A 24,142-nucleotide genomic window follows, 5' to 3' on the forward strand; every position below is an offset into this window, starting at 1 on the left:
AGTAGAGACGGGGTTTCACCGTGTTAGCCAGAATGGTCTCGATCTCCTGACCTCATGATGCGCCCACCTCGGTCTTCCAAAGTGCTGAGATTACAGGCGTGAGCCACTGCACCCAGACAATTCTTTTGTACTCTTTGCCTCAAAATGTACATATTGCTTTTCATAAAATTGTCTCAATTTCTATTGGAGTTCTAGCTTACAAAATTGGCCTTAGAGATTTTTTTTCTATTACATTGGCTGACTTATCAGGCTTTCTCAATTTACCCTTCCAGTAGATAGCCAGGACAGATCTAAATTTTGATCCTTGTTTAAGGTGATCTGATGATTAAAGCAAGTGGCTCAGTCAGGTAAGTCTTCTCTCCAGGTTCTACTGTGAGTTTCACCATATAGATGGTTCTGTGACCACATTGAAGCTCAGTTAATCACACAATAAGTCACTCAGACTTTAAATGTCTGACACTTAGAACTGGAGCTCCTTGGCCGGGCGCATCGGCTCACACCTTGTAATCCCAGCACTTTGGGAGGCAGAGGCGGGCAGATTGCCTGAGGTCAGGAGTTCAAGACCAGCCTGGACAACATGGCAGAACCCCGTCTCTACTAAAAATACAAAAAATTAGCTGGGCGTGGTGGCGTGCACCTATAGTCCGAGCTACTCAGGAGGCTGAGGCAGGAAAATAGCTTGGACCTCGGAGGCGGAGGTTGCAGTGAGCCGAGATCATGGTACTGCACTCCAGTTTGGGTGCAGGGTAGCAGAGAGAGACTCTGTCTCAAAAAAAAAAAAAAAAAAAAAAATGGAGCGCCTTTTCAGAAATATGACCTGAGTAGGAAAAGTCTTCAAGAGTTTCAGGCTACTTTGCTGAGGCAAACTTTCTGGACTAAATGGGGACAATGGGCTGGGGCTCTTTTGGGGCAGAGAAAAATAAGTACTCTGGGGCTCCATTCCTTGTTCTAGATTGCTGAAAGGCAAATACAGGCACTCAAAGTAGGAGGGATTTCAGCCATCTAGCAGAACCTTCTGATAGTATTGTCCTTTGGTGATCTCTTAGCCTGAGAGCTCTATGGTTTTTGTTTCTGGAAGAAGGGTGACAGACAAAGTGGCTCTCAGTAGGATCAGCTATCCCAGGATTTCTGCAGAAAGGAGGACAGTGGGAAGGGAATTGTGTGTGTGCATGTCTATTGGGCAGAGTTGAAAGAGTATTCCAACGCTTCTTTTTACTCCAGTTCTGGATGTCCATCGTGGCCACCACTATGCCCATACCCTGCGGAGGCTTCATGCCTGTGTTTGTGCTAGGTAAGTTCTGATGGGAAGCCTGGGGTCTGACTGAGAGTTGCAATCCAGGATACAGGAAACAAAAGGAAAGGCCTGGGATGCTGGGAGTTTGTATTTGGTCTTAACGCCCAAGGAGAGATTGGTTCTGAAAACAGAGAGCAAGGAACTTGGATCTCGTACACCTTCCTTCCTTTTATCTTCCCTCTAGGAGCTGCATTTGGAAGGCTGGTAGGAGAGATCATGGCCATGCTGTTTCCTGATGGTATTTTATTTGATGACATCATCTACAAGATCCTACCTGGGGGCTATGCAGTAATTGGTGAGAAACATTCCCACTTCCCTGTAATCAAACATTGAATACTCCAGATCCCCACACTTAAACTCTCCCATTGGATCTTCATTCTAGGCTACACAATACGATTTTAATTTAGTGCTACTTAACTCAACTTTTACTCAGATAACATATCCATGGCTCTGACTCTCATTATTTCTTATTGAACTTCTGTGAGCCTTAGTTTCCTCATGTAGAGAAGGATCATAGGTATCAAATAAGATCGTAAGATTCTAGATTGTGTCTGGATGTTTGATAAGGGTTCTGTCTTTCCTTCCTAAGAATCATGGAACCAACAATTCAGGTGATTGGCTCAAGTTGCAGGTGATTGACTCAACCTGAGACGTGTTGATATTGATGGGGAGTTAAGGGCACAGGACTAAGAGCTAAGAAACATGGCTCTAGACTTCTCCTGTCACTTGTTACCAGTGACCACGAAGCAAGATAGCTGCTTCTGAGCCCTAGTTTCTTTATTCTAAAATGACTTCTGAGATAGACCTATGCCTAACACCAATAGAATCCTGGCATTATTATGCTTCCTCCCTTCCTCACCAAAATCCCATAGCATCTAAGGCCATCCTTCCCTACATAGACAAGTGCTGACCAGCTTTCTAGCTCACTTGGTACCCTGCTCCCCCGACATAGTTTCTTTATAAAAGCCTCTTTCATCAATGAGGTCATCGACTCTTGTTCTCCATCTTCATGACTCCCTGGTACACATGCCTCCCTTGTGAACATTTCCTTGTATGCACGTCCTGTGATTGTATTCTGAAGCATGTTGTATGCAATATCCAATAGTGTCATTCCTCCCTATATTTCCCTTTTGTGACGCTTTCTTGGTTGCTCTCTCCCTTTCTTTCTCCCTTCCTTCCTTCCTTCTTTTCTCTCTTCTCCTTCTCCTTCTCTTCTCTTCTTTTATTTCCAGAGTCTTGCTCTGTTGCCCAGGAGTGCAGTGGCGCAATCTGGGTTCACTGCAACCTCTGCCTTCTGGGCTCAAGTGATTCTCCTGCCTCAGCCTCCCAAGTAGCTGGGATTACAGGCACATGCCACCACACCTGGCTAATTTTTGTAATTTTAGTAGAGATGGGGTTTCACCACATTGGCCAGGCTGGTCTCAAACACCTGGCCTCAAGTCATCCACCCATCTCGGCCTCCCAGAGTGCTAAGATTACAGGCATAAGCCACCACACCCAGCTAACTTTTTCTTGTTACATTTTCATATGTGCCTTCCTCTACACTTTCCCCATAGGATATCTCTTCCATATTTAAATAAGAAATATAGTTAAAGCACAAAGGACTATTTTGGTTAGTGGAGAAACAACCAAAAATTAACAAGATAGATTCTATCTTCAGGGAGCTTATAGAATTATAAAGTTTCAGATCTACAAGGGCCTTAGAATCACCTAAATGACCCCTTTCACTTTATAATTGAGAGCATGGGATTCCAGAGGAATTAAGCTCTACTCATTCCATTGAGAAATAGTAAGAGCAGGATCTGACAAAGGTCTCATTGCCCCAAGTCCACAGTACAATTCTTGGGTTTTCACTCTATTTACTCACTAATTGTTGGCATTAATACCTAAAGCCCAAGGCAAAAAAAAAATGTCATAACTGAGTTGTAAAATGCTCAGTGAAGAGGCCTGATACAGTGTCTCACACCTGTAATCTCAGCACTTTGGGAGGCTGAGGTGGGCGGATCACTTGAGGCCAGGAATTCGAGACCAGCCTGGCCAACAGGGCAAAACCCTGTTTCTACTAAAAATACAAAAATTAGACGTGTGTGGTGGTGCGTGCCTGTAGTCCTGGCTAGTCAGAAGACCAAGGCAGGAGAATCACTTGAACCTGGGAGGTGGAGGTTCCCGTGATACACCACTGCACTCCAGCCTGGGTGACAGAGTGAGACTCTGTCTCTAATAATAATAATAATAATTTTAAAAATAATAAAATGCTCAGTGAATAATCATCCAAACTTAAAAGCAAGGAATGGATAGGACATCCCTATCTTCATGTTATAAATGAAAATTTTGGCACACACAAAGATTTTGTAACTTGGTGAAGTTTATAGAATGAGATGAAAATGATGATTTTCTAAGAGTTCAGTATTCTATTCTCTACTCTTGACAAATCATTATAAGTGTTGGCGCTGACCAGGGTCATGTCTCTCATTCCGTGTTATTCCCATCCCATCCCCATATGTTCTTCATGCTAAGAACGGTAGTCCTAACCTACAGGTGTATTCCTGTGTCATTCTAGGAGCAGCAGCGCTGACTGGTGCCGTGTCCCACACAGTTTCCACAGCTGTGATTTGCTTCGAATTAACGGGTCAGATTGCTCACATCCTGCCCATGATGGTGGCTGTTATCTTGGCCAACATGGTGGCCCAGAGCCTGCAGCCCTCTCTCTATGACAGCATCATCCAGGTCAAGAAGCTACCCTACTTGCCTGACCTTGGCTGGAACCAGCTCAGGTCAGGGGCACTAGATGGAATTAGTTCAGATCTGGTGGGGAGAGTGGGAGGTTCTGAGGTTGAGACTGAGCTTAGGCTTAATGTTTGGAAACACTGTTTTAAATTATTATTATATTCTCATGCATCTAGTAGATATTGTGAGTGACTGAAAGTATGGCAAATCTTATGGGAGGAATGGAAGGGATAGGTATACGGTGGGGCTAACCCACCATGCTTTCTCCCTCCATAGCAAATATACCATCTTTGTTGAGGACATCATGGTACGTGATGTGAAGTTTGTTTCAGCTTCCTACACATATGGGGAGTTGCAAACCCTGCTCCAGACCACCACAGTCAAGACTTTACCACTGGTTGACTCAAAAGGTCAGTGGGAAGGAAGGAAGCAGACTCCAGAGCTAGTGACCTGAATAAGGGTCACATAGAGGTAGAGGAGGCGCCGTGGTGGGGGCTTTGTCTTTAGGGGCCATCCAATGTGCTATGTACAAGGAAAGAAAAATTAAGCCATAACACAAGCATAAAAAGACAGTTAAAAATCCAATTAAAAGGTCCTGGCGTGGTGGCTCATGCCTATAATCCCAACACTTTGGGAGGCCGAGGTGGGCAGATCAACCGAGGTCAGGAGTTCAAGACCAGCCTGACCAACATGGAGAAACTCTGTCTCTACTAAAAATACAAAATTAGCTCAGCGTGGTGGCGCATGCCTGTAATTAGAACCTGGGAGACAAGGCTGTGATGAGCCGAGATCGCGTCATTGCACTGCAGCCTGAGCAACAAGAACAAAACTCTAAAAAAAAAAAAATCCCACTAAATACACTCAATTCTCATAATTCATGGTAGTTATGTTCAATTAAGTTCCAATACTATCTTGAACAATTGCTCCTAGGAAAAATACAGGACTGTGTTCCTGTGAGTCTCTGGTCACATTTCCATCAACCAATCAATATGTAACCTTGTTGTATGTGTGTTTCTGGTAAAGACACCTTATTTCATAGATATTGTTGATTAATTAATATTGAACTTGTGCCAACAGCACTATAACCCTTGCCTGAATTAAGCTTACTTAACACACATATTTTCTCAATAAAGCTCATCACAGCCTTCTTGCACTAGGAACAGTAAACAGCACTTTGACATTATATTTGGTGGTCATTTTTAGCAGCAAAATCACCAACACAAAGCACAAAAATGCAAAAAGGATGGCACTAAATAGACTACAAAATGAACACCTGTTTACAATGTGAAAGCTGAAACAGGAAGGTACAGCACTGCTTTGTTCAGCTTCAGCTGGGAACTGGGGCATCAGGCAACTAAAAATCTTCTTTGCTCTATGCATGTCTGCGAATTACAGTGAAAGCACCTCTAGTATTGGTTTTGTATTACAAATATATTTTAATGAGTAGCTGAATTCACAAATAGGGAATCCATGAATAATGACAATTAATGTAAATCCCATAGCTTCTTACATGGTTCCATTTGATGCTTATGTAACTCATGCTTGTTCTTTAATGCCCAACTTATGGAAGAGTTGGAACTGTTTTCTTCCTTTCTTTCTTTCTTTCCCTCCCTCTCTCCCTCCCTCCCTCTCTCTCTCTTTCTCTCTTCCTTCTTTCCTTCCTTCCTTCCTTCCTTCCTTCCTTCCTCCCTCCCTCCCTCCCTTCCTTTCTTTCTTTCTCTCTCTCTCTCTTTCCTTCTTTTTTTTGACAGAGCCTCACTCTGTTGCCCAGGCAGGAGTGCAATGGTGCCATCTAGGCTCATTGCAACCTCTGTCTCCTGGGTTCTAAGCGATTCTCCTGCCTCAGTCTCCTGAGTAGCTGGGATTATAGGAATGCACCACCATGCCTGGCTAATTTTATATTTTTAGTAGAGACAGGGTTTCACCATGTTGGCCAGGCTGGTCTCGAACTCCTGACCTCAGGCGATCCACCCACCTCCGCCTCCCAAAGTGCTGGGATTACAGGCATGACCCACTGCGCCCGGCTGGAACTGTTTCATATGGAGGAGTGAATGGTTTTTAGTAAGCGATAATTTCACATTTCTCTGCCTTCACCATCCTTTGACACTTCATCCTGCTTTGTATGATTTCTTATTGTGGTTTATATATCTATATCTTGTCTTCCTCACTAGGTGGGCATTCCTTGAGAATAGAGGCTATGAATTCTACATACCCAGAGTGCCTTGTTATAGGTATCTACTAGATATTAAATGAATACTTTCCTAGTGTTTGGATTAGTGTAATAAAGAAAAATTATGTAGGGCCATTTGGAGCCATTAAGACTGTTAGTTATGATTTCCAATAATCAGAATATCCAAATTGCTCAAATTAGATTAATTCAAACATTTTCCCAAATCTCAGATACATTCCACGTTCTACAGCAGAGGCTCTTTATTAGAGGAGGGGTACAGCCAACAAATGAGGGGCAAGATTTTCATAATAATGACTGAGACCTAACAGTAAAATTCATCTCCATAACACTGCTGCAATGTCATGGCCTTAAAACTTAATAAAAATATTAACTATAGTAGCAGAATTTCTATAATCATATAAAAGACCTTCTCAGGAAAAGTAGGCATTTTGATTTATCCTAGCAGGGTTTTTTTTTTTTTTTAGATGAAATCTCACTCTTGTCGCCCAGGCTGGAGTGCAGTGGCATGATCTCGGCTCACTGCAACCTCTGCCTCCCGGGTTCAAGCGATTCTTCTGCCTCAGCCTCCCCAGTAGCTGGGATTACAGGCCCCTGCCACCACGCCCGGCTAATTTTTGTATTTTTAGTAGAGACGGGGGTTTCACCATGTTGGCCAAGGCTGGTCTCGAACTCCTGACCTCAGGCGATCCGCCTGCCTCGGACTTCCAAAGTGCTGGGATTACAGGTGTGAGCCACCGCGCCCGGCCCAGGTTTTTTAAATGATGAAATGTCAGATACAAAAGAAAGAGTTCCCTTGTTTGCCTTCTTCCAGGGAGAGATATAATGTTTGTATTGCTTATAGACCTCTTTCAAAGCGTGTTCACGTCTCAGCTTATTTGAATGGCTTCTCATGTTTCCTTTTATTTGGACAGCATTGATTAGCCTACTTAATTATCAGCTCACCTATCTGAAGTCTATATAAGGCCTCATCAAAATAAGTACAAATTAGCCCAATTAGTGCTCTACCAATTGGCCCCGTACTTGCTAAATGGATGAAATAAAAGGGATTGAGTGAGGTTAATCTTGGAGGATTCTTAAAATGAGTTTGTAGGAAGCTGAGAAAGATGTGGGGACGGAGGGCGGGGTGGCGCCTCTCCTGTTCCTTCTCAGGGGTGCGGGAAGGCTTGGAGGGGGCGCTCAGGCAGGGCGTGGATTTCCCTCAGATTCAATGATTCTGCTGGGCTCGGTGGAGCGGTCGGAACTGCAGGCTCTCCTACAGCGCCACCTGTGTCCTGAGCGCAGGCTGCGCGCCGCCCAGGAGATGGCGCGGAAGTTGTCGGAGCTGCCTTACGACGGGAAGGCGCGGCTGGCTGGGGAGAGGCTCCCCGGCGCGCCTCCAGGCCGGCCCGAGTCCTTCGCCTTTGTGGATGAGGATGAAGACGAAGACCTCTCTGGGAAGAGCGAGGTGACCGCGCCGGGAAGGGCTAGGGAGTGGGATAGATCAGGAGCAAAGGGAAAAGCGACGTCTGGGCTGGGCTGGGCTGGGCTGGGCTGGGACAGGCGTAGTTTCCCTGAAAATAGTGGGAAGAGGGAGGGGAGAGTCTGGTAACTGAGAAAGCCAGAAATTCTGGATCAGGTACCAAAGAGACCAGTGCCTCTGGGTCCAGGGACTAAAGAAGATAAGGTTGCAGATGATGGTATCCTCGACAATTCAAAGGGATATAGGAATTTCTGAACTGGGGGGAAGAATAGAGTTCGCTTTCCCAGAACATCCACCTACTGGTAAAGGCAGTGAAGGCCCAGGCAGTCTCTGCTCCCAGGCTGAGACTTCTTACTCTTCCTCACAGCTTCCTCCTTCCCTTCCTCTCCACCCCTCTACTACTGCCCCTCTGTCCCCAGAAGAGCCCAATGGGCCTCTGCCTGGCCACAAACAGCAGCCGGAAGCACCAGAGCCTGCAGGTGACGCTCTTCCCTCATGCACCCCAATTCACGCCTTGTGGGTTCTCTCTGTTCACTTGGACCTGACCTTGACCTGCATGCAACTCCTATGCGGTGTGGGGTGGGGGGTGAGGCTGGGGGATTGAGGGAGGACAGGGTTCTTATTCATCAATTCTTCTTGTTACTGTCCCAGGGAGTGGGAGCAGAGGGTGATTTAGGAGGGTAGAAGAGAGGGTGAGGTGCCTGGGAAGTGCAGCTCTTTGGAAGCAAATGTTAGGCACTGCGTGGGGCCCCTGGCCGTTTCCTGTTGCTTTGTGTCCATTTCCATCCACTCACCTCTCCTCTCAGGTCAAAGACCCTCCATCTTCCAGTCCCTGCTTCACTGCTTTCTGGGCAGAGCTCGCCTCACAAAGAAGAAAACAACCCAGGTAAGAGGAGATGTGTTTGGGGATACAGGGGAAAGGGAGCCTGCCCTTGAAGAGTGAGAAACCCGTGGTTCTTAAATCAGGAAGGCAGAGACCCCACCAAGGAGGAGGAGTTTAATCATATGGAAGGGATGATGAATGAAAAGGAGGCATAGGTGGTCCTGGCCAGGGAGGGATGGCTGTTGTTTCACTGGGAACCATAGCTACCATGGGAAGAAAAGGGAAAGAACTTGGACCTATGTCTTTCTTCTCTAGGATTCCACAGATTTAGTGGATAACATGTCACCTGAAGAGGTGAGTAAGGGAAACTGAAACCTGGGGTGGATTGTTCTGTCAAATGAAGATATTGCTAATTTGTTTCTACCTTCTTTATTGTGTTGTCATGAAATAGAATGTGGTCTGGATGGGAAGTGTTTTGAGAGGATGGAAATAAGGATGATTATGGAGAGAGGAATGAGTGTGTGATGGGACATGGAGGTGTTCTCAGAAGGACACGTCATTTCAGAAGAGAAAAACTTTGAGCCTCCATGAGTAAATGGGGCCATGGTGCTAAGATGAGCCCCAGATCTTTCAGAGATTATGGGCTTTCTGGATCAGGCAAAGCTTTAATGGAGGTAAAATGGCACCAGGAGGCTGGCACTAAAACAGTAACATGGAAGAAGAACATCAAAACTAAAATGGGAAGCCGGGCATGGTGGCTCATGCCTGTAATCCCAGCACTTTGGGAGGCCAAGGCAGGCAGATCACCTGAGGTCAGGAGTTTGAGACCAGCCTGGCCAACGTGGTGAAACCCCATTTCTACTAAAAATACAAAAAGCCAGGCATGGTGGCACGCACCTGTAATCCCAGATACTTGGAAGGCTGAGGCATGAAAATCACTTGAACCTGGGAGGCGGGGGTTGCAGTGAGAGGAGATCGCACCACTGCACTCCAGTCTGGGTGACAGATCCAGACTCTGCCTCAAAGAAAAAAAAAAAAAAAACTAAAATGGAGAAATCTGCCCCTGGTGGAGATTACTGTGCTGGATTGATCAGGGCCCTAAGACAGTGAACGACTGGAAAATGCTAGGCATTGCTACTGGGAAGAACTGAAAAAGGAAGAAAATAATGACCATGGTGCCTCCTGGGGACAAACAAATGCCTATTTTCCTAAACGAGGTGGTTATCAAATCTTCAAGAGAGAAAAATCAAGCATTCTGAATGTGCTTGGTTGTCAAGAGGGAACAGAATGTGGAATAGTGATTAGAAGCAGGCCGTATCAGAACATACCAAGGGGTTGTGGAGGAACATCAACAAAAAATCCATTGGCAACTATTCCATATGGTAAAAGAATGCACAGTTTGCTGCAAACGCTGAAAACGTAAAGCTTGTAAAGTATGAAGCTGACAAAAAAACACAGCAGATATTATTTTTAAATGAACATCTTATTGGATATACAGAATAAATATGTGCTGACAGTGAAAAGCATTACAGGGTTGGAGGAGGATGTTGTGAGTGACAAGAGAGAAGGGAAACCTTCCCCACCCCCTCAAAACACACACACTTCTGATAAATGACTTGTGGAAAAGTCAAATCGATGATCACAGAGGGAAAGGAAAAACTATTCCTTCTGCCCACAAGCAGGAATCAGAAAGGCAATTAATTGCAATTAAGAAGAGAAAAACTTTTAAGTACTCTTTAATTGCAATTAAGGAGTACTTTGTTAGGTTGCTAAAACCAATAATAATAAGTTTTTCTTTTTTTCTTTTTTTAAATTTAGTGCACCAAAGAGAGAAAACCAGCTAGTTGATCAGTGTGGCTATTGAATGACCACTGGAAATAAAGTGAAGCCAGGGATTAAAAATAAGACAGACTATCATTTCTAGCTTATGTTTTTCCCAGGAAAGACTTTAAGGAGCTACCAACTCCCGTGTGACCCACTGAGACATTTTAGAGGGATAAGATCCAACAGGAGTTGAAATTCAGGATGTTTTGAACATAATTTTCAGACCAGATGATACCCTTGACAATATCAAGATGTTGATATTGACCAAAAAAACAATATGGGGGCAGTATGAGAATATTGAAAGTTTCAATTATATGTTGCCAGAAGTCCCTACTAGGATTTGTTTAATTCTGCATACTCTGGAGTACACACAGAGCTCTGTTTCTAACTGGTACCGAGCTTATTCAAGTAGTGGAATACATCAGCCTCAACAGCAACGTCCTGCAACCCTTGCGCAAAAGCTGGAGATGTACCTGGAATACAAACAGCAGTCAAGGTTAGAAGCCCAGCTCCACCAGTTACTGACTGTGTAATCCTGGGCAAATGACTTCAACATGCTGTGCCTCTGTTTCCTCATCTATAAAGTGAAGATAATGATAGAGTTATTGGAGAAGATTAAATGAGCTAAGACGGGTAAGGCAATTAGAATAATGCTTGGCAAAGAGGATGTACTTGATAATCACTCACTGAAAATGTTGCTGCATTATTGTTAAGGAAAGGCAGAAATGGAACATAAGGCCACAGATTGTCATAGAAAAGACCAAGAGGACGGGATGGACCAAACCATGGTTGGCAAGGTCTAGCCCCCATCCTATACCTAAATCTTCTCTACAACACACCTACTAAGTGGTCATCCATCCTATGCTATGTAACCTGTGTAATCCATTAGTCTGGAAGATGAGAGTATAGAGGAGTCATGATTGCAATCCAGAAATATCAGGACAGGACAGGTGGAGTGAGCATCAGTACGGGCTACACACTAGATCCTAAATCTATATAATGCCCTTTGGTGATATTCTCTGAAGTTTGAGAGGTGTAGATTTGGACAAATAGGAAAATAGAGTTCTAGATCATTCAGAGGATACTGACTGAAAAGAGATTTTAGAAATTTTAGAAAAATGTATGAGAGCCAGAGATGTAATGGATTATTTGGACTCTTGGGAATTTTGGTGTACGTATCTAAAGTCAAGAGGATGGTTGGCCTTTGTGCCTTAATGCTTCCGTCATAGACAAAAACAAACAAACAAAAACTGGCTTTGCTCAAGTCAACTAAGTGCCATGAGGTCCAGTATAGCTCTTCAATTTCAACAAGTACTCACCATGGTTCCCTGCATGAGAGGTGATGTGCTAGTTTCTTCACAATATATAGCAGCCGATACCATGTAACACTCAAGACAAATGCAAAGGTAAGACAAATGCCAATACAGCAGGAAGTATGGCCAATGTCATTTCTGAAAAGGTGAGACCAGCTAATACTATGGGAATTAAAAAGGGGGAGAAGCATGCCTGATTGGGAGAGTCAGGAAATACGTACACTGCAGGGACAGGGTAGGGCAGGTAAAGGAACTCCAGATGGTCAGAACAGCAAAGACAAAGGGGAAGGCATGTCTGAAGAGCAGAAAGCAGTCTGGTTTGATTGGGGCCCCACGTCTTATAGTAGTAGTGGAAGATAGGTGGGAAAGATAGGTTGGGAATAACAAATGTTTGGGATGCCAGGGGATAGGAGAGTTGGGGCCTAGAAGAGGGAGGGATGTTCTGGGTACCTGGGGGTTGCAGGGTAGGTTGGGGGACTGATGAGGAAGGACAGAGAGGCTCTGTCCCCTGGGAAGAAGGAGGAGGGCCTCTGACCTGGGGGTTCTATGATCAGTTCTTGCATGTTTCCAGATTCTGGACAGAGGCTAGGAGGGCCGTTTGGGGTCAAAATCAGGTATCTGGGGTGAAAGGAGGCTCCGTGATTTTCGTGACTTTACTCCTCTGGCTGACAGATTGAGGCCTGGGAGCAGGAGCAGCTAAGCCAGCCTGTCTGTTTTGATTCCTGCTGTATTGACCAGTCTCCCTTCCAGCTGGTGGAGCAGACAACCCTGCACAAGGTGAGTCCTTTGCTGACTGCTCAGGGCTGCGGGGAAGGCAGGAGAGCTGTGGGGCAAGGAACATGCACTGACCTGTGCCCTTCGTCCTCAGACTCACACCCTGTTCTCACTCCTCGGCCTCCACCTCGCTTATGTGACCAGCATGGGGAAGCTCAGGGGCGTCCTGGCCCTGGAGGAGGTAATCACGATGTGTCCCATTTGAGCAGCAGGAGGGACGCTGGGCATAGGATAAGGGGATGCAGCAGGGACAGAGGGAATATTAGCATCTCAGAAGTCCCCTCAGATTCCCTTCTCTATTTCTTTCTTTTTTCTTTTCTTTTCTTTTTTTTTTTTTTTTTTGAGACAGAGTTTCACTCTTGTCACCCAGGCTGGAGTGCTGGAGTGCAGTGGCATGATCTCAGCTCACTGCAACCTCCACCTCCCGGGTTCAAGTGATTCTCCTGTCTCAGCCTCCCAAGTAGCTGGGATTACAGGCGCCCGCAACCACACCTGCTATTTTTTTGTATTTTTAGTAGAGACGGGGTTTTGTCATGTTGGGCAGGCTGGTCTCAAACTCCTGACCTCAGGTGATCCGCCCGCCTCGGCTTCCCAAAATGCTGCGATTCTAGGCATGAGCCACCATGCCCGGCTCCCCTCTCTATTTCTTATGCAGAGATTGGAGGGGGTAGAGCAAGCAGCCAGCTGAGGTAGAGGAGACTACAAAGCCTGTTATGGCCACAGTCCTGAAGGGAATGGAATTCTCCACCCCAGATGGGGCCCATGTGATCTTCCATAGATAGTGTGGGTTTGAGATGGGGGTTCCAGGCATGAGTCACAGTTGCTCGGGGATGCGCTTTGAGGAAAGCTGTGGAAACAGGGCAGTGGGGGGATGTGGCTGCTGGTGGTCACCAGGAAGGAAGAGGTCACCCAAGGGTCTGAGTCTGGGCAGGTGGGTCTTTTGTCATGCCCCTTTTCTTGTCCTTTTTCTGTTTTCTTTCTCTGATTGTTCCTTGTTGTCTGTTTCTCTTTCTCCCCCCTTTGCCACTCTATATCTTTCCTGTTCTTTTTTCCTTTCATTGTACCTGTTCTTTTCTGTTTGTCTCTCACTGCCCCCGTCTTTTTTCTTTTTCCAACTTTTTACCCTCTTTTCCTTTCCCACTGCTCTTCAGCTACAGAAGGCCATTGAGGGGCACACCAAGTCTGGAGTGCAGCTCCGCCCTCCCCTTGCCAGCTTCCGGAACACGACAACTCGAAAGAGTACCGGGGCACTCCCATCTTCTGCAGAGAACTGGAACCTGCCTGAGGACAGGCCTGGGGCCACTGGAGCAGGGGATGTGATTGCTGCCTCCCCAGAGACCCCTGTGCCATCCCCTTCCCCAGAGCCCCCTCTCTCCCTGGCCCCAGGCAAGGTAGAGGGCGAGCTGGAGGAGCTGGAGCTCGTGGAGAGTCCAGGGCTGGAAGAGGAGCTGGCCGACATCTTGCAGGGCCCCAGCCTGCGATCCACAGACGAGGAGGATGAGGATGAACTGATCCTTTGACCCCCTCCCACGACCTCCTCATAAAGACTGTCGAGAGGCCCAGCCTGAGGGTGAACTTGTGTGGGGCAGGGTGCGTCCTGAATGTGGCAAGGTCATGCCAATGTCGTGGCCTCTTCCAGGAATTGTTTAATGTGATAGTGATAGTCTTAAAGGAGGAATCAGCATTTAGGCAGGGAGGAGCCTTGGTCAATTATTTTGACTGTTCTCCCCATTCCCAGCCAGGCAGGTGGCCCTAACCCTAGTGAATGGCCCCTGATATTCCATGGGGCTTCTTGAGTGTTCCTGGTGTGCAGGAAGGGAATCCCTGCCTCTCTCTGCCTCCCCCTCCCCACCCAACAATTCTCCAGTGCTCTTGTCCCAGCACTGTGCTATCTGTGCCTCAGTGTCTACAAGAGGTGGGGTGAGGGGAGGCCCAGAATGACTGTGGCCCTGCAAGTGCCATGTTGGAGGAGGGGATGGGACCATCCTATGACCTCGGGCACTGACTACCCCAGAATGTGCCTCCAGGCCAGCCACAGCCTCTTCTCTTGGAGCCCTGTGCTGGCCCACGTCCACTCCTGCAGTCTGCCTGTGACCCCACTGCCTGTCTCGAGGCCAGCCACAGCTGCTTCTCTTGGAGCCCTGCACTGGCCCATGTCTGCCCCTGCAATCTGCCTCTGACCCCATTGCCTGTCTCCAGGCCAGGCCGTGACTAGCGCAGTGAGAGGCCTCCCACAGTCCCCCCTCCGTTGTCCCCTGCTTCAAGCAGTGAGATGAAAAAAAAAAAAAAACTGTCAGGGGCAGCGGCCTGGAAGAAAAGGTCGCAAAAGGCTCTATGCAAAAGACGCAGGTGCCCTGTTGCTCAACAATCATGCCCCCATGGTGTCCGCCAACTCCCTCTGGCAGAAAACCTTCTATTCCACAGCACAGCTTCCTCGCCCTCCAGTGTTCAGGTTACTCCCTAGGAAACACATCCTCCCTCTCTCCACTATAGTTATTGACTTGTCCTGCCAAAGGTCAGCTCTACCCTGGAGCTGCTCTAGCCAGGGCCTCTCCTGCCAAGAATCAGGGCTCAGAGCAGCTAGGTCACTGGGTCACTCAGACACCAGCCCCCTCTTAGACTGGTTCTTCAGATGCCTCTCCTAGGGGTGGAGAGTTGGGAGCTGAGCATCAAGAAGGCAGGGCTCTTGAGTGCTGCCCTCACTTGGGAGAGTCACATCTTCACCCTCCCCAGATCAGCAGCAGAAAGCCTGGCTATGCACTCCATTAGCGTGCTTTCTCTACAAAGAGAGGCCAGGTGCGTGCTGTGAGCATCCCCAAACCCTTGCTCCGTACCCAAGGTTTTTGTCCCCAACCCTGCCAGCCCGTATGCCTCGCTTAATTCTGCCATTGCGCCCCCGCTCCAACATTCTCCTCCTTTGCCTCCCCTGTTCCCAGTCTCCTCCATCCCCCAAATAAGACACTCACAGTCAGAGGATGCCACCACATTCTGTTTAGTGTCATTGAACACAGCCTGTAGCCTTCTCCAGCATCACATCCCTCCCACTTCCCCAGGCCAAGAGAGATGCTGAAGCCTGGGTGGGGGACTGGCAGTGGGCATTTGAGCCCATGCCCTTGTGTACGTAATCTATAATATTTATATATATTGATATAGAATTCTCTCTGTAATATATGTCATAGAATCTCTCTTGGGCCTGGGGTGGGAATGTCACATTAAGAAAACATGCTAAGACTGGCCATAAAAATGGATATTTCCCAGACCTGGAGGATGGTGTGTGGGATGTATAGGTGAGGTCGAGGAGAAGATAATAAACTCATTCCCCAAGATCCCCTCTTCAACACAAGGACAAGAAGGAAGGTGTGTGGTGGGGGAGGGGACAATGGAGGGGGAGGAATGGAAGATTTGGATTTTCATTTAATAAAGTCAATTGAAAATGAAAGTGCACCCCCCCCTCCAAAAAAAGAAAATCATTTAGCAAGAGCAGTTTCATTCACAAGAATATAAAAACAGCCCTGTTCCAGGACTGCTGTAAAACGTGCTGCACAGCCTTAACCCCAAAGGAAAAGCAACCCTTTCCCACCCCGAAACAGCCTCTTCCTGCACATGCCCCTCCCCACCCCCTGAAATAGACGATAAGCAACCCCCATGCACCCTGCCCCCAGCACCAGAAGAGTCCTAAGATGGTCCCAGGCCAGCTCCTCAGTCTGCCTCTTCAGAGCGGGTGGGAGCTCCTTGCAGAAGACAGACCCCCACCTGACTTCCGTCTGCAGCAATATGCCAGCTCCCTGGGGAAACCAGGTTTGTGGATGAACCCTGCTAGAGTCCTTCAGACCTTCAGTCATCTTTTGTCAGGGACCATTTGGCTTCCTTGGGAAAGGGAAGGAGGAACGAAAGCTGCTGTGGTCTACCTTTCCTAACTCCCCCGGGCCTGAGCAAAAAGGAACTGTCATGAATGAACGCACTCACTGGGTGAGATGTCCACCGTGGTCTGGGGGGATAATGTGGGCACTGAGAGGATGAGACGACAGGAAGAGGTGATGTGGGAATAGCGCAGATTGGAAAAGGTGAGGAACCAGGGACCCCATGGAAGGAAAGTCACATGAACATGCAAAACCCCGGAGCCTGCAGCAGGAGATGGGTGGGGAACAGCTGCCAGGGCGGGCATGCTAGACCACCTCTCAGAGCTCCTGGAAATGAGGTCCTGGGACACGGAGTCAGCACACGTTAGCAAGCACAAGAGGACTCTTCCCCTGTACAGGCAGCATTCGGTTAGGTGACTGCACCTGCCTTGGCTCACCTTGCCTACGCCCGTGTTTCCTCCAAAAGCCAACCTCAGGATAACCATTGTCCCCCTTCCATGGAAGACACGGAACCCCCTGCCCTGCTTGCATCCCAGAAGTGTGAGTAAGAGAGTATGAACTTGATGGCGGGACAGGATCATAGATGGACAGGAACACCCCAACTCTCAACCTTCTCATTCCAAAATAATAAGTTCTGGGGCCTGTGGGTGAGGGCAAAGTTTGTGCCCAGGGCCAGGAGAGGACGACAGTGCTCCCTTCCAGCAGAGGATGCAAGTGGTAGGACTCCCGACAGCGTGTGGGTAGGACACAGGCCTGGGAGCTGGAGCCTTGGAAGGGCGTGAGGAAAGGAGATAGGGCAGTGAGCCTCTTAGGCCTCTCTCTCCTACCCAAACTCTGCTTGTGCCAAGGGCTGGGGAGGAGCTACCTGGGCAGTGGCAGGGCCAAATGCTCTCCAACCCCACAGAGCCACTTCTTTGCTCCACGCATCCTCTGCCTGTGCTCTTACGGTAGTGCTGGGGCGCATATGCTGCTCAGTCCCCACCAGCATGGATGCCAAGTGTGGGAGGGCAAGTTTGTGCCTCACCATACACTATCCTGGAAGGAAGAATCTGCTGATTTTCCTCTCTTCCTCCGGTAGGAGGCCTGGGGAGGCAGGGAGGACGGCTGTGAGGCTGTTTAGGAGTCCTGGGAGGAGCTGAAGAAGGGGCAGAAGGTGCCGAGTGCCCACCCTGGCCCTCAGCTGCAACCCTGCCTGGCTGAGGGAGTGACAGCACCGGACTCCTCCCTCCACCCCACTCAACCCTGAGTGCCCAAGAAGTTATAAAAATGTAGAAAAGGCAAAGAGAAAAGTGTAAACAGCTTCAGTGGACAGGGGTGGATGGGGAGACAGCCCTCATGCTCCCCCTGCTGTTGGCGACACCTGCATCCTGCGTCGGTGTATCCAAGACGGGTGTCCCCACACCCTCCTCAGGCCAGGCTCCCGGAGCAGGGATGGAAGAAAGCTGAGAGGGAAGCAAGAGCTGGAGCAGCCAGCCCTGGCTGGGTCTTTTCCCAGATCCTTAGGATCTTCCTTTCAGCCATGGGATATTCAAGATCCCAGAGCAAGGGGCTGTGTTTGTTCTTGGTCTCCTCAGTGACTCTCTTGTCTCCGGGCAGGCCTTGATAGAAAGAACCACGTCCGTGCCCCCTGTAGATCTCAGCTGCCACATCCACCTCCTCCTCGACTCCTGATCTCAGAAGCCAAATGACCTGCTGAGGCAGCCTCTCCACTCTTCACATGGACGTGCCTTTCAGGCAGCCTCCCCTGCGCCTGTCCAGCCATGTCCAACAGCCCCTGAGGTCTGTTCTCTCAGTAGGGATGAGCTGGGGCCACAGCCAGAGAAAACAGAGTTGGGAAAAGCAAGAGTGAAATGGAGAAAGGAGGCATTCAGACAGCACAGTTACGGCTCCTGGAAGACGAAATCGGGGCGTGAAGAACTGAGATCTAGTCTTGAGCACAGCTGCGCTGCCCCCGTCCTCAGGGTGCACACACTGGAGGCTTTGTCAGCACAGACCCAGAAGCCCACAGCCTAGGTCCTTCTCCACAGCCACACCAAGCTCACGGCCATCTAGTTGCCCGGGTCTCAGTTCCCAGGCCTGTGGGTTTCTAGAGTGTAAGCCTGGATAAAATCCCATCCTGGTCCTCCATTTCTGGGAGGGGACTGGAAGCTCCTGGGTTCCCCAATGTTTTCTGCCCAGTTTCAGCTGTACTGCTGGGGGGAGGGAGTGTATGGGTCACAGCCATGGCCCTCAGGTGGGAGTGGAAGGCAGGGCATTGGGGGAGGAAACTAGTTGTTGGCCTCGCCTTCCTCCTCGTCAAAGGACTGCACACCTGAGGATGTGACGTCAGACACCTTCCGGCTGAGAGCGGTAGACATCTCAGGGTCTTCTCGTGGGGAAAGTGACTCCAGGTCCCGGCATCCCGCATCCTCTTCCTCCTCAGGGGCCAATGGCCTCTTCTCCTCCTCAGCAGGGCCCCTTGCCGGGTCCACTGCACCTACCCCCGGAGCCCAGTCAGTGTCTCCCCCCAGCAAAGGTGGAGGCTCCGGAGCAGAGTATCCTGAAGCTGGTTGGGAAGGTCCCATTTCATGCAAGCTGGGTTGTGAGTCATCAAATGCTGGCCCAAGATAGGATCCTGTGGCCGGAGAGGCAATGAGGGACTGGTCGCTGGCTTCCCAGGCATCTGACGACCCCAGACAGTACATACCCTGGGACACGTAAGAGTGAGGCCATCCATCCATGGGTGCTTGAGCCAGGGCATCTGGAAAAAGAATCGTGGAGGTCAGTGGGGCCACAGAACGTCAAGGGCAGGAACGACAGCACAGACAGCACAAGAGACAGCTAAGAGACAGCACAGAGAACCGGGAGTAAGACACAGAGCGCACAGGGAGTAGGGAGGACAATGGGAAAGCTGAGATGGACAAGGAGGTCTTAAAAGAATGGAGCTGACTGGAGGCAACCGAGATAGTTGGGGAGGCCTCACAGGCTCCAGAGTTTGGATTCTGGAACATGTCTCACCCTGACTCTCCATCAATTCCTGGTAGTTGTCACTGTAGTTGCAGCCCAATGGCTCCTGGGTGGAGTTCACACTCATGTCCTCACCATCCATGGAAGACCAGGCCATGAGTGTGGCCTCAGAGATAGCAAACTGCTCCATGACGCCTGCGGGAAGAAATGCAACGACCACAAAATACCTCAGGGAATCCTTAGACATGTGCGTGGGGTAGGAAGACATCTTAGTGCATCACTGTTCAGTAGAAATATAATGCAAGCCACTTATATCATTTTAAATTTTCTAGTAGCCACATTTAAAATTAAAAAGAAACAGGTTAAATCAATTGAAAAATAGATCTTATTTAATTCGATATATAAAAAGATTTTTGGGCCGGGCGCGGTGGCTCACGCTTGTAATCCCAGCACTTTGGGAGGCCGAGGCGGGCGGATCACGAGGTCAGGAGATCCAGACCACGGTGAAACCCCGTCTCTACTAAAAATACAAAAAAATTAGCCGGGCGTGGTGGCGGGCGCCTGTAGTCCCAGCTACTCGGAGAGGCTGAGGCAGGAGAGTGGCGTGAACCCGGGAGGCGGAGCTTGCAGTGAGCCGAGATTGCGCCACCGCACTCCAGCCTGGGCGACAGAGCGAGACTCCGTCTCAAAAAAAAAAAAAAAAAAGATTTTCATCTCAACATATAATCAAAATAAAAGTTATTAATGAGATATTTTACATTCTTTTATTTATATGAAGCCTTTGAGGTCCAGCTGGTATTTTACACTTACAAGCACATCTCTATTCAGAAGAGCCACATTTCAAGTTCTCAATAACCACATGAGGCCAGTGGCTAATGTACTGGACAGCACAGCCTTTGTGTATGTCCCCAGAGAAGGGAGAATTGTGGGGGATTTCCTAAAAAATCAGATTTGGGATTCCTAGGGGAAAGAGTTAGGGGTCTTCTGGTGAGATATCCTAAGAGATTCAAATTCGAGATTTCCAGATATTTATCTTTGGTGGTTTTTAGGAATTGCAGTCTAGAGAGTAGATTTCAAGATCAACAGAGAACCCCCAAGAGAGCATCGTGGGCTTGTGGGTCCACCATGATATGAAACTGAAAGTTCAAGGGATTGGAAGGAAAAGGGGATGGGTAGACTTGGGGATCCCTATTCTAGTCAAATCCATGAGCATGTTGAAGCTGGTACTGCTCCTGCCCCCCGCCCTACATGTTTGTCACCCTCTTCACTGATATTTCTCCTCCCACCCATACCACCAACACGATACTTCCTTTCTCTTCCAGACCTATCCCTTTCTAGGCATCTTATTTAGACCCGCACTACAGCTTGGCCACTGTTGTAGGCACACTGCATGCCTGCTATCAGACCTACACTACTTTCCTGGAACTAAACCTCTTCTGTAGGCCTCCCGTCTCCTCACACAGTTCCCTTAATCTTCTAGTGGTTGTCACAAGTAATGAGTCTAGTAGGCGAATTCATGACTCGAAATGCTAAAGGGCAAAGGCTAAAAGAGATCCCCAAGGCCTTTCTTTCTTTCAAAGACCAAGGCCTGCCCATTTTTTTTTCCTGCACTTGAGGGAGTTCAGGTTTGATGAGGAGAGAAGGCATCTGGGATGGGTGGACCCACAAATCCCATCTAATTCCACTCATTTTCTGAGATGATTATAAAAATATGTTTGAGGGCACTTATTTGAATTAGCACATCAAAATACTTAGAGCTGTTTGGGAAATGTGAATCTATGGTCAAAATATGGATGGAGCTAATCCTGCCATAGGGGATCACACTGGAGGGTCGGTCCCTGGCCGTCCTGCAAGTGTGTCTCTTGAGGCTTTAGGGTACATGTACCTGCTAGAAAACGTGCCTCCTTCTCGCCATCGCTGAGGTCGGAGTAGGCATCTGTATCCCTGCGCACGGCCTCATGGCTGTGTTGTGGCTGAACAGCTGGTGTCTTCCCCCAGCCCTGCCATTCAATCATGTGGGCCACCCGGCCTTGCCCTATGGCTGTTGGCTTTGTCACGTGGTCCTTCATGCTCCGTGAGATCCCTATGGGGCCAGACATTTCCCACATCCTCCAGAATATCACACAATACCCATAACCAGACCCTCCCCGTTCCTCCCACCCCAGACCCATGAGACTCCATCCCACTGGGCCAGGCTCCCCTAAGGACTCCATAGATGGGGTGGTGGGGGGAATGGCCTGGTGGATGGGAGGCTTGACAGAAGGGTGAATAGGTCAGGGTGTGGGGATGAGTGTCTTCGTCAACCTCGAAGGAGCGGGGAGACTGAGCCAAGGAGTCTGTCAGCATTATTTTGTCTGAAAGTATTCCTACATCAGGAGTCTCACCTGAGAATGATGACTTGGCCAGGGCCCCAATGCCATAGGCGTTAGAGTTTCGCTTAAGCTTCGGAAGAATGGAAGTGGTGTCCTCCATGGAGAGCTGGGATGGGAATGTGGGAGGAGGGGCAGAGGAATAAGAAGGTACGGGCGTGCTTTATACATAGAGGAGGTTCATGGTTTCCAGGAAAAAGCATTCGAGCTAGGGCAGATGATAAGGAAAGCTACTATACCCAAGAGTCCCAAGGAGGGATATACCCCCAGTGCCCTGGAAAGCAGGGGCACAGGTTGAGAACGTGAGGGCTCACAGTGCCTGTTGGAGCCAGGGAATACTGTGCTGGTTGGAAGGTGCAAGGGAGAAGATGAGGAGGAGGAGTTCGGGAGGATGGGGAGGTCTGAGGGCAGCTGCACTCACGTTGATGCCGTCCCAGGAGAAATCAGTTCGAGTTTGCTGTGAGGAGAGAGGAAAGGGAATGGGCATCCCAGTCACTCGCAAGAATGCAAGGAAGCCCCCTTCCTCAGAGGGCCTTCCAGGAGTGCGGGATGTGGGGAGGGCTTTCCTGAGGTTGACGCCGCTGACTGGGTTCTCCATGTGGACTGCTTGGCATGTGTTGTGAGAAGTGTTCTGTAGAAGTGTCAGTCTGAAGGAGTGTTTGGGTTGTTGCCTTGGAATTGAGGAAGTGCAGGCAGCCAGAGACTTGGGCTGGCTGAGTGAGGTCTCACCTCAGTCGATGGCCGATGGAGGCTGCTCCCGTGCAGTGAGCTGGTGCTGTCCATGTTGATTTGATCGACATCCTTCAGGCCCTTCCAATCCACTGCAATCACCTCGTTCCCTGAGGGAGCCAGAAGGTTAGCTTCCCGCCCTCACCTCCCTGTGCAGCCAAGGCGACACCCTGGGGCCAGCCCTTCACACCCCTCCCTTACCTCAGCTGCCCATTTCCTCTTATATCCCTGCACTCTCCAAATTCTAGGGGAGATAAGTAGTAATGCTGAGCCCAAATATTCATAGCTCAACCAAGAATAGTACACCCAGAAAAAGTGATATATGGCCTTATTTGTTGTTGTTTATGTGGAGGGGTCAGAGGTTGGGTTTTATCAGAAAACCAATTATTCCGTCCTGAGGACTCTTGGAGGATTTCTGTGTGGGAGCTGGGCTTTTTCTCTATTACAAGTCTACAGATAAGGGCAGAACTGCTCTAGTGAGGAACTTTTCTCTATGCTTAGGGTGGAAGGGATATTTCTCCCCCCGTGGGCCCTTCCTAAGAGTCTGTGAGTCTGACTGACTGGAAGAGGACTTTCTGGGAATTGAGGCAGGAGTTGGATAGCAAGGGGTTGGGTGTGTCCTCCCGAAAACAGTGAGCAGAGAAACCAAGGGTGAGCTGGAGGCATTTCACCTGACTGTGGGGAGACAAGTGGTGGATTAAAGTGGAGGGAAGGTGGGGAGCAGAAGGAGAAAAGAGAACTTTTTAAAATAGGAATTAAGGAAATAGGAATTCAAGTCAGAGAGAAGACAGAAGATGGTGGGAGCGGTAGACAGGGTCTGAGGGCTGAGTAGGAAACTGCAGGACTCAGGGGAAGGAGGGTCCTTGTTAGAGCTGGGCCAGAGCTCCTGGTGGAGGGAGACTCCTGGACTGAGGGCAGGATGGTGCTCCGGGAAGTCTTGGGGAAGAACTGCTTGGGTCTTCATAAAGAGACTATTCAAGCAGCAGATGGCTGCCTGAACCATCTGACCATACAGACCCTTTATACTCATGAGGTTTTACAGTTGTGAGTTTAGGGGTCGGCTCCATTTTTGGGAAGGGGAGCATTGAATGGGGCTGGGCACGAGGAGGCGGTCAGCACATCAGCAGGGCTGGGGGAAAGGAAGGGGCTTGTGGTGAACCGGACTGAGGAGGGAGGACCCTCCAAACTTGGCCTGCTGTCCCCTGGGGCTCCGCGGGGTGGTGACTGGGGGAAAAGAGGAAAGATGGCCCTCGGGACACAGCAGGAATGGGGCAGGCGGAGAAGAGCCTGAGGAGAAGGGAGACAGGGGAGGGCGGCGCGGGGGGAGAGGGGAGCGGGAGGTGGCCTTTGTGGGAGACGGAGAGCTGAGTCAGAGCTGTGGGGGGCAGCGGGGAGGGAGAGAGCCGCGGAGAAGGGGTGAAAGCAGAGGAGGAGGGGGTATCTATGGAAATAAACCGGGTCTCAGGGAAATCAGGCTTCTGGAGAATGAGTTTGTTTGTAATAATAATACGAATTATTCTCTCAGCCTGAGGTCACCGGGAGGTGTAGGCGGGAGAAATTGGGAGTTGGAAAGGGGAAGAATGGGGGAGGGGGTGGGAGAGGGCCGGATGAATTCGCTGAGCCGCGAGAGTGGAGTAGGTGCCTGGGTGGGGGTCGGGGGCGGTAGCTAGGCAGAAGCTGGAGGGAGAAGATGGATTAGGAGGCGCCTCTCTTCCCTCCCCGCGTCAAAGGTAAATAAAGAGCCGGCCCCGCCCCGCCGGCCCCCGCTGACAGGTGCAGGCGGGTCCCCGGCCGCCTAGGCAGGGCCGGCCCCACCCTCCCGGGCCGCGGGCT

The 24,142-nt window shown here is 49.3% G+C and overlaps 2 protein-coding genes across 6 annotated transcripts in view; one reads left to right on the forward strand and one right to left on the reverse strand.

Moving 5' to 3' along the window:
- The window catches only part of CLCN1 (chloride voltage-gated channel 1), a 36,139-nt gene extending 22,096 nt beyond the window's left edge, over nucleotides 1–14,043 (forward strand). The window contains exons 13-23 of the mRNA XM_032753568.2: nucleotides 1,222–1,291; nucleotides 1,479–1,589; nucleotides 3,855–4,068; nucleotides 4,298–4,431; nucleotides 7,415–7,656; nucleotides 8,039–8,150; nucleotides 8,478–8,557; nucleotides 8,810–8,848; nucleotides 12,304–12,408; nucleotides 12,500–12,586; nucleotides 13,557–14,043. Of these exons, the coding sequence (XP_032609459.1) occupies nucleotides 1,222–1,291; nucleotides 1,479–1,589; nucleotides 3,855–4,068; nucleotides 4,298–4,431; nucleotides 7,415–7,656; nucleotides 8,039–8,150; nucleotides 8,478–8,557; nucleotides 8,810–8,848; nucleotides 12,304–12,408; nucleotides 12,500–12,586; nucleotides 13,557–13,925 (1,563 nt within the window). The 3' untranslated portion in view covers nucleotides 13,926–14,043. The remainder of the gene's footprint in view (nucleotides 1–1,221; nucleotides 1,292–1,478; nucleotides 1,590–3,854; nucleotides 4,069–4,297; nucleotides 4,432–7,414; nucleotides 7,657–8,038; nucleotides 8,151–8,477; nucleotides 8,558–8,809; nucleotides 8,849–12,303; nucleotides 12,409–12,499; nucleotides 12,587–13,556) is intronic.
- Nucleotides 14,044–15,381: 1,338 nt separating this feature from the next.
- Nucleotides 15,382–24,142, reverse strand: part of FAM131B (family with sequence similarity 131 member B) — a 29,362-nt gene continuing 20,601 nt past the window's right edge. For 2 of the 5 annotated variants that reach the window (XM_032762023.2, XM_032762024.2), the window contains exons 2-7: nucleotides 22,310–22,419; nucleotides 22,002–22,037; nucleotides 21,596–21,689; nucleotides 21,097–21,294; nucleotides 19,263–19,406; nucleotides 15,382–19,005 (exon numbers count right to left, since the gene is read on the reverse strand). In XM_032762023.2, the coding sequence (XP_032617914.1) occupies nucleotides 18,533–19,005; nucleotides 19,263–19,406; nucleotides 21,097–21,294; nucleotides 21,596–21,689; nucleotides 22,002–22,037; nucleotides 22,310–22,419 (1,055 nt within the window). In that variant the 3' untranslated portion in view covers nucleotides 15,382–18,532. Of the gene's footprint in view, nucleotides 19,006–19,262; nucleotides 19,407–21,096; nucleotides 21,295–21,595; nucleotides 21,690–22,001; nucleotides 22,038–22,309; nucleotides 22,420–22,510; nucleotides 24,058–24,142 lie in introns of those variants that run through there. The other 3 variants (XM_058427567.1, XM_032762027.2, XM_032762026.2) reach the window with 2 other exon arrangements.

The sequence above is a fragment of the Hylobates moloch genome, unplaced genomic scaffold, assembly GCF_009828535.3.
Source record: "Hylobates moloch isolate HMO894 unplaced genomic scaffold, HMol_V3 SCAFFOLD_1, whole genome shotgun sequence".
In the NCBI taxonomy this organism is placed as follows: Eukaryota; Metazoa; Chordata; class Mammalia; order Primates; family Hylobatidae; genus Hylobates; species Hylobates moloch.